Source organism: Homalodisca vitripennis, chromosome 3, assembly GCF_021130785.1.
Source record: "Homalodisca vitripennis isolate AUS2020 chromosome 3, UT_GWSS_2.1, whole genome shotgun sequence".
Lineage (NCBI taxonomy): Eukaryota > Metazoa > Arthropoda > Insecta > Hemiptera > Cicadellidae > Homalodisca > Homalodisca vitripennis.
The window spans coordinates 60,750,030-60,760,518 of record NC_060209.1 but is presented as its reverse complement, the minus strand read 5'-3'; the positions used below and the strand labels follow the sequence as shown (position 1 = coordinate 60,760,518).

Sequence of the window (10,489 nt, the reverse complement as noted above, 5' to 3'; positions counted from 1 at the left end):
ATTAACCGTCAATTACACGTCAAGAGAGTGAAATATGAACGTTCACGTGCATGGTGTACATACGAGTATATTATTGCTTGCAGTCGAATTCAATCTTGTGCAACTCAAGATTTTTATTTTTATAATTATTGGGAACATTTGGTGCTACGAACGACAGGTTTTTAGTGGGAACTCTCAAATGGAAATTTACAGTGGGGACTTAAACAGCTTTTGTGTGCAAAACTGAGAACATTTTGAGTGATTACAATTTATTATTTCCACAATTACTTGCTTAAAGAATAAAATGCATTTTCTGTCTCCTTTCTTGATACAGACACGTTCCTCTTTGGTTGACCTATAATTAGGTAATTAGTTAATGGTAATGTATGAAATAAAATTAGTTTTTATGGAACAGAAAAAGAATGTTTCACTTTAACCTGGACTTAACTCACCAGATTTGCTTGAAGTTAACTTAAAAAGCCAAGCCATACGGAAAGTCTGGAATTGCTGGGTATTTAAAAAAGCACAAGTTTTGGTTGTTCATGTTGTGGTATAGTATGGAAGATTTTCTAATATTTTCTGTTTATAGTTTTGGTATTGATAGTAAATGATTTGGACGGATATTAGAGCTTCGGATATTTGACATCATTGTAATTTACAAAAACAGAAAATTTTATGTCGAGGATTGAAATATATGCTTTTCTTCACGTCTAAAAAGCCTTAGCATTTGTAAAAATTACACAATATATCGAATACTAAAATGTTTGGCAATAACATAGTCTAAGTATAACTATAAACTATGTTGCATGGCATATGGAAAAGACTATTGAGTTGATAGCCATAATGCATTAATCTACAATGTATTATGGAGTTTTAACCTGTGCTTTCAGGTTTATTAACACATCAAGAAGAGCGAAGATTTCAATCCTCGAGATGAAATTTTCAATTTTTGTAACTAACGACGATACAAATGTCCAAAATATTATTATCTTTTCTTATATTCGTGATTTATAAGACTAATTAACTTTAATCTCAGTGCTACGGTTAGTAAATGTAGGGTGTTACAAAATTCCCCTACCAGTGGAAGAGGTGATGGAGGCACTATCAGGATTAGTATGATACTATAGGAAGTGAATATTTCTGGGCAGAAGCCATGTAGATCATGTTATAGAAATCATGTTGGCTATAAATTAACAATGGATTCCTACACTACAAGGGTAACATTTAGTTATTTTGTGTTGCTCATTACTTTTCACATAAGGTATGTGCTACTGGTAAAGGATTCTTTGTTTGAAGTTTGTTTTTGACGATGGAAGGATTGTGAAGTGCCATGGTCGCCTGCTCCAGTTCACAACCAGAAAACATGTGCTCGGCTTGGAGGACGATAAGGTCCACGACTGGGTGAGACAGGCTGGTCGAGATGAAAGGCAGAGCCGAACCCAGAAGATTGTCCTCCGTAGTTAATGACGCCGTGGAAATCCAATAATAAATTACAGACGTTATGGATGCACATAAATTGTGGACGTAAGTACGAAGGTGCGCATGCGCATGGTGTAAGGTTAGTAGGGCACGCCGGCGCCATGGCGCTGCGATCTAGCTGCGGGACGGGATTGCTTGAATCTCAGAAACCTCGACACGGCTGCTTTCCTTATGTGTCATGATGGTTGGTCGGTGGAGGGGGGGAGGGGGGCGTGCGTGGTCGCCAGCTGGAGTTGATCAACCATCGATGGTAATCGAACTCGCTAGTCGTTTCACCAAAGCAGTAATATAGGTTTTAAGAGTGAATAGTAAAATAAGAACAGATAGGAAATAATATATTTTTTTGAATGGACATTTTTAGGAGAACACATTATTATACACTACTAAATATTGAAAATAGAACGAATGAATTCGTTATTACTTACGTAAACTGTCATTAAATACGTCTTCAAAGCATAACATTTTCATTATCATTTATCAAAATAGCTAGCGTTCAGAATTTGGAGTAGTTTTTATTATTTTTATAATGTAACGTGTTAAAAATCTCTATTTTATATCGTTCTAAAATTGGTTATATTATAGATCGTGAAGCGAGAACCAATCTTCACTTTATACTAGTTTTTGAGACAGTAACAGAGAATATTTCCCTGATAGAAAGGAATCGAAAGTAGGTCGCGTCAATTTGAATGCGAGTCTAAATGGAAAGGTTAAACATAACAATATAACATTTTCCAATGATCGTACTTTTAATAATTTATTGTACACAAAAAAGACCAACAAACACGCAGATAAGATGAAAGAGACCTAAAAGGCCATTCGATGGCCATATTCAATTTATAACGTTTATATTTCTGCCCTATATTTGTCAAACGGTGACAGTTTATCTAAAGATGTGTATACCAACGGTGCACTTTCGTAAACAGGGTCACAAACAAAGAGAAATGTGACAGTAAGTAGGTACAATTGACGGTGTTTCCTTGCCGAGATATCTGTATTTATTGCTCTCTGAGCTTGTCACCTGTTTATATTTAGATGTTAGATAGAAGACAATTATATGCAATGTTGTAGGATGAACCAATGGCATTTAAGGCGGACAGGCTTTTGCAGGGCAGGATAACTCTGCGGTCGCCTATCCAAGGAATAGTCAGATACAGTTTTCCGTCTTGTAAACAATAACCCACTACCAACAAGCCCTATGTTGTAAGTGATTACAAAAAACAATAAAACTCTCTTAAATTTTTAGATTATTTTTTATATACACGATAACTTATTTTAAGCATTTTTAAGAGTAATAAGTAAGTCCTATATAAAAAGTAACTCAACTGTAAAGCCGTCCATAATATAATTTGTTACATCACGAAATCAATTTTAGTACATTTTATAGAAGTAGCAGTGGAAAGGTTGCATACTCTGGATTCTTCAGCATACATGGACATTAGTATAGCTCATAAACAACATGACTCAAGGACAACATCATTTATCATTAATTATCAACATCAAGGAATTTCCGAACTATATCTGTCAGTAGCCTTGATTAGTAACACTATTTGAAAATTTGTAATACATAAGTTATAAACATTTACTCAGATAGTTGCTAATTAACAAAAACTACATTAACTCGTGCATTAGGCATTTGGTTACTGGTACAGTGTAATCGTGTAAACTTTTACCAAGTTTTGAAACATTTTGGATACGTAAATATTTAATTTAAGAAACAAGTAATACATCAAATAAAGATTCGGAATTGTTTGAAACAAAGAAAGCAATAAATTACGTAGAAATTCAACATGATCAAGGCAATCTGAGCGGAGAGTTTTATAGGCAGACTCTGTCGTCGAAATCTATATAGTAGTTCAATAAATTTAAAGACTATAAAATATATTACGATGCTTAAAAAATAATGATTTCTTTTTTTGTCATTGATAAAGCAACTTCAATATCGTTTACTTACTTTAGTATAAAACCATTCATTACGAACAACAACAAAGTTTTATAGAAATACCAACAAGCATACTTATCGAAGAAATTTATATTATTACGGGACTTATGAAGATATTACGGTATCCCGTCACTAGTATTTGAGGTTGAAATTAAAATTCTGCATTAAAGAGCTGTGATTAAATTATCCATGAAGGGATTTTTTTGGGATTTTAGGAAAGCAGCAATTTAGTAAAGATGTAACTCCTATGAAAGTTCTAGCTTCTAACTGTCTATATTATTGTTTTGGACTTCAATACTGGGATATTTAATATCTGTAATCACACTTTTAATCATGACCGGTGATGAAATAGGTGTATTAAAATAGTACCTATTTCACACGAAAATTTGCTATATAAACGCTGAGAGTGATATTATTACTACGAGATTAAAATTAAAACACGGACGGCCCATCCGCGACAAATAAAAAAATAAGTTTTTTATCGTAGTGGAAAAATTAACTAGTAAAGTACTAGTATGAAAATAAAAGATTCACACTATTTCAAAACAGTTGCCAAATTCTCACCGGAGTTCATTTATTTTATAAGAGAATGAAACGATACAATTATAATCGATAATACCGTGTCATCGATAGTTTAATACAATCGATACTTGTGTCAGCGATTGTGTTATCGAGAGCCAGACTGCCAGTCCGAGTCCGGCCACCGTAGCCGCGCTCCACAGACATCGCGGGATCGTGTCGCTCTGGTATCTCATGGCCGCGATCTTTCTACAAGCTGAACTGATCTTGGTGGCGGACTCCTGGCTCTACAGGTTTATCTATTAAAGACTTAAAACCAACATCCCAAACAATTTGACATTTTTAAGTAGCGAGGATTAAATATTAATAATGATTTCCTAGATAATAAATAAAACAATAATTTTTAAAGAAGGTTTGATTTTTATCATAAATTTATTGTACCTAATGTAAATTAGTGTAAAAATTCCAAGGTATTATAATGGCGCAAGCTTAAAAAGTCATTATAATCTGCTTTGACATAACATGGGTACCTTTTTTCAAGAATTAGCTTGGTCTGACCTAATCTCGGTACATTTCAATAGTGCAGTTGTCGTACTAATCATTTTTATAATTACTCAAAATGATTAAACTGACATTAGCCACAAAAGACTCATTGGCAATTTGAATTTAAAATGGCGACTACGGACAGTAATCTGCGTATAGGAAAAGGTTCTTCTAAAACGGATCCTAACAACAATTTTTGCAACCCAATGAACGGCTATTCCTTGAGGCCAAGGACGACGCGGAGGTGTGATGATGAGAACCTTACTGCAGATCCCGATGTGTGGCGACCACCAAAAGACAAGAAGAAACACAAGTCAATGCCGCTGAGCAAATACAGAAGGAAAACTGCGAACGCCCGCGAAAGAAGTCGGATGAGAGAGATCAACGATGCTTTCGAGGCCCTCCGGAGAGCGATTCCACAGATGGAGTCCAGGAACTGCCCCAGCGAGAAGCTGACCAAGATATCCACTCTGAGGCTAGCCATGAGGTACATCTCGGCCCTGGACGGTCTACTGCGGCACCGGGAACTGGAGTCTGACGGCGAGTCGCTGCTGAGCGACTACACACTGACACCCCCCGACCCGTCTGACCTCTTCACCCCCCTCATGACCACGGGCCTCGAACACCTCAGCGGACCTCCTGGCGATCCCTGCATGATTACTCCGGAACCGCTGTTCACCCATAGTTCCTATGTCTTTGACGAAACACAATTAATGGATTTCAACTAATGCAGCTTCTCGGAGACTTTAACGTTGGGTAAGAAGTATTTTAAAATCTTTCATTGTTGAATAAATAAATTTGCTTCATTTTGGTGCTGCTACATGGTGGCTTAACTACTTCCGGCACGTTTAGGGATAAAACAAATTATGAGCATTACGATTGCCGCACGTAATGAACTGAGGCAGATCGGTATTTATTACAGCTAATTATAGCCTACTTACGAATTATGTTGGTTATATGCAGAGATTATAGTAATGTGAATACTTGAAATTGTTTGCATAGATTTAATGCACTATTTACATAAGTTTTTAAGAAATAATAAACCAGAATAAATTAAGTCCCTTTAATATTTTACGTATATTACGATTAAAAATCATCTAGATACTGGGCAAACTAAAACATTGCTAACATGTAGGGAAGTGGATGTTCGCTACCTCATTATTTTAAGTATTGAAATAATTGATATTGGGTCAAAATAATACGTTTGGTAATGTAATCAAATTTGTAATAAATAGATACTGTGTAAATCAATAAAAATTCCTATTGTTGGTTTCTTAATGTAATTGTTTTTAACTTAAAGAAGTAGTATTATTTTAGTATTAATTTTTACAGTTTTCGACAAGTATACTCTATAATATATGTCATCAATTTGCAACCAACCTTAAAATGTAAAAATAGTTACTTATGAATGACATAGATGAATCAGTAAATATATACAATATTTGAGGTTAAATCATATACCTAAAATGTTTTTTCTAGTACAATTTTTATGGGTAAAGGCTAATAGTTAATTTTCCTACTCCCACCTTCATCATCCTTACACCATCGTCGTTTCTCTATAAAATATAACCCATCCATATTTATTCATAAACTTTCTCTTATATTTCCATCATTAGAAGATGAGCTGCTTATTAAATTTATTAGTGATCATAATTTTAATGTCGACATTTCCTTTTTATAAAATTAATTATTTCTTAGTCACGCAGGCTTAATTGGTCATTAACTATTTACCTTTATCGTGCTACTACATTTTTTAATTAAACTGATTTGTTTCGTTCTTGTTTTGAACACTATTCGCACTAACTTGGAAAAATTGTTTTGTAAAAAATCAACACATCGTTGTGTATTCTGAAGAACTCAAAAAGATACATTTCCGGTATTTCAGTTTATTAATGTCGACTATTATAAGATTAAAAGATCTGCGATTTTGGTCGGTATTCACATCCAATCCACCACATACACACTTACGTATTCCACACGCACGCGCGCTTGTCTCGCTTTTGTTATAACCTTTTTACTTCTTAAGTTTCTCGTGAGTTCCAACTCTCAATTATTGAAAAACTATTGCTAAGGACAATTACAAATTTTAATTAACTATTAGAAAGGTCTTCGAAATTGACAAATGCATGCCTGTAATAACATTCTACAGTGGAAAAAATATGTTAACTAAAAGAAAAGTCTTAATATATTTTATAAATTTATTACCACCCAAAATTTAAGTTTAGTTTAACATTTATGTTTTTACTTAATTGTATTCGTTTATTGTATTTCGGATTATTTATACTAGGTACTACGATCATGGGCTCAGACCCAGAACTAGCAAGTATTAAAAAATAAAATTTGTCAAGATTTGTGTTTTAGTAAACGTAATTTATAAATATTTATATTCAGCCTATTGTTTTGAATTTTTTACCTAATGAAAATAAGCTTCCAGCTATTCACGTTTGAACTAACTTAATACTATCTGAAATATAATAATAAAATATATGTTTTCAATTTTAAAATATTTAAACATTAATGTTTTTTAATATTATTCCGAACACTTTTAACAGAGATATTTTTAAATTAATCGTTATAGCTTCTGTGGTAACAATAAAAATAACGATTTTTTATTGTGATACAATTATGTTTGTTTGGTAATCTATCCCGTAGAGTACTTTTATATCATGTTTTTACGTTTTAAAACAAATTATACAATAAAGTAATAACTCCTTAAAAAACCTTATGCAATATTCTTAAACAATGGTAAAAAATAGTGGTTAACTTTATATTGCAACGAAAAGATACAAGAATTGCACAAATCTCAACGTTTAAAAGAGTTCCAATTACTTTACAAAAGGTTCTTTTACCTGAAAATGCTCTGAAGAATGAACATTTCGAAAATCCTAACATTTCGCACAATTATTTTTCGGGGATTTCTCTTATCACATATTTTCATGGTCCGGGGCCAGTGTAAGTTCCTGTCAATACCAGTGTTTCTGTGTCAATACCGCAGGTTAACACCCGGTCCTATTCCGTTATCAATAGTCTGCCTAAGATCCTTGTCAGCTTATCTGATAAAAAAATTGGCTATACATTTTTAAAATAAATGTTGCATCAAGAACCTGGTGTAGCCAAATGGCTGTAATCTTTATCCCATAAGAATAATGTTTAACTTCAAATACTTTTATGCCATTATTTTTCTTAGTAGGATGTTAGGAGGTGTCTCATTTCAAGCAAATTAACAATATAACTGGTCAATTCTTTATATAGCATATATTTATTTATATACATCATCCTAACAGTGTCTACTTAAATTTGGGTGACGCATTCATTACATACTGCCGAGTGAAAACTTACAGATTTTATTCATACGGATTTAAACGGGTTTTAGTTTTTTTAAGTGTTCACTTTTTGATTATGTAAATGATAATTAAGATTTCTTCTGATTATCGAATAGGAAAAGTAAACGCGTTGGAATGCATATTAATTATTTCTTTAAAATGATATATCTCACATAACTATACGGCAAACAAAGCCTAAAACTGTTTAACAATGTAGTTTTGTGGTTAAAATAAAGATGACCACCACTACACCCGGTTGTTTAAGAGCATTAAAAAAATATTATATCGTTTCCAGATTCTCATTACTAAAGATAAGTGCATCTTTAAGTGCATTTAAATTATTAATGTGTTATTTTTTAAATGCCAACTGAAAATATCATATTAGATTACTTTTTTAAACTTTTAGGGTTAGTTGCTCTTAAGAAATAATATTACAAAAGTCAAAATGTAAAGTTACCCTCTTATTGGCATTTCTTATTATGAATTTTAGAGAATTCTCATATAGTTAGATAATAACTAGTTTTTATTACGATGATGTAAATGAGCCAGTTACATAGTCGTTATAGTGATGTTTTTATCTCATTACAGACGACAACAGTTAATCGAATTGCTCGACTTAATCAACCTTCATTGTTTAGGAAAAGATCCAATGCTAAATTCGTTTAAATTTCCCAAGAAGGCAATGGAATAGCATTTTTTACAATTAGATAAGTAAGTTAAAATAAAGGCATTTGATCTATCGGCAATAAATCACAGATATCACAGCAAAGTCCCTAATTGTGTAATGCAGTCATAATTCCAAACGTTTAGATTTAGTAATATTTTCTGAATGGACAATTTTGTTACTCAGTTATAATAATTAAACTCGGAGGAACATAAGAAATAAGAGTCTAACTTCATTCTATACGTTATAATTAAAATTTATGACATTCAATCACTCAATACTTACTAGAATGCCCACTAGATGTCCAAAAAAAAAAAAAACTTTACGCACCTGCTATTTTTACGAATAGCGAATTAGGGTTTTATTTAATACCATTTACTTTAGCAAGAAACAACTTATAATTAATTCAAATTCGAGCAACGAGTTAATGTGCGAATATCTAATAGTTGTGTGTACATTAACTATACATCTACCAAAATATTTAAAAATCACGACACGTAAAATATAATCAATGTGGCGCTGCAAATCTAAAAATATTGAATCATAATTATTTGATGGGAAAGTAAAACAGAACATTATTACTTATTTATTCTTCTACCTTATTTTCAACGATTGTAGGGAAGGAGGAGAAGTTGTTTGGTTGCCAAATTTCTCCTCTCCCTGGTCGAAGTTAAGAAAAATTGAACAAAATAATATAATCTTATAACATGAAAGAATTCTAAGTGTGCATATAATGAAATTAGTAAACTTAAACTTGTTTAATAATTATCATTGGAATAAATATAATAAAATTATAGATTGAAACGATCACTCAACAGAGTACATAATTACTAATTTGTTAATTAAGAAAGATAAAATAACAATAAGCTGTTTGTCGCTTTTAAGCTTATTAAGTCCTGTAATAGTTTAGAAGAATATTACTTAAGCACTATGAAACATTCATTATTTTTATTCCTAGTCATGCGTATGATAACTAGTTTTATAGGTTAATAGCATACTACCATTGATGCTGCTATGAACCATGTTGTATTTATATTTATTTGTTTTATATTCTAGACATATCATGTATTTGTCGAGTGTAATCAGTGTTTAATGTTTCCTGTTGATTATTGTTATAATCAGATAGTTATTACAAGTAGTGGTTATTATAGAAAGTTGTGTTTTGTTCATACGTACTCATATCATGTGTGATTGGAACCAATAAATAGTTATTGCTGGAACTGTTGTTTCATTCAAATTATCGAGAAATAATGTGACTATGAATGTAAAATGAGACATTAATATTATACTGTTTACTACCGTTTGTTGTGTGAAGAAAGGCATTGTAGTAATTCATGTGTTTCTACGAATAGTTTATGGCTAATAAATTAAATTCATGCAGCACATTGTATAACAATCTACTGTGTAATGTTAAAAGTGAATGTCGTAATATACTGTATAAAAAGCAAATTTACAGCCTTTATACAATATACAATAATTATAAATATTTTCTTTTACGAATATATAATAAAAAGTCGTTCCTCGAAGACTATTCATTTAAGATGTTTTGTACGTGTATATGTAGCCTAAGCCGATTTACAGGGCAAATTCCTGTGACGATGTTTAAATTGTACCTCATCAAGCATTTCTTGTTGACAATAAAAAACTAATACAATGATTTGATTGCACAATCCGGAGAAAATATGGCCGAAAATACAATTTCAATACTTACGTAAAACATTATCTATTGGTATTATAAAACATTGTCTTAGAAACGTACCTACTGTTGTTGTTTCTTGAAGACGGACATTTTTATGGTATCGACACACAGTAACACAGTCATGAAATGTTTTACTTTACAAGTAGCAATAACACGACACATTGCTACTTGCTATTTGACAATTCATTGTTTAATATCTGTTTCGATCGAGATTATTTTGGACGTCTGTATTTTTGAGAATGAGATTTATAAACGTGAGGAGAAAGTCTAGAGCGCTAGCAATTTCTAATATTGACATGATGACTGTTGATGTTGGAGCCTAGTGTCGAGAAGTGAAACAGATT

The 10,489-nt window shown here is 32.2% G+C and overlaps 1 protein-coding gene across 1 annotated transcript; it reads left to right on the top strand.

The window, feature by feature from the left end:
* The first annotated feature begins 4,101 nt into the window (after nt 1–4,101).
* Nucleotides 4,102–9,666, top strand: LOC124356983 (helix-loop-helix protein delilah-like). The gene has a single exon (XM_046808334.1). The coding sequence runs from the start codon at nt 4,588–4,590 to the stop codon at nt 5,185–5,187; it is 600 nt and encodes a 199-aa protein (XP_046664290.1). The 5' UTR covers nt 4,102–4,587; the 3' UTR covers nt 5,188–9,666.
* Nucleotides 9,667–10,489: the final 823 nt, after the last annotated feature.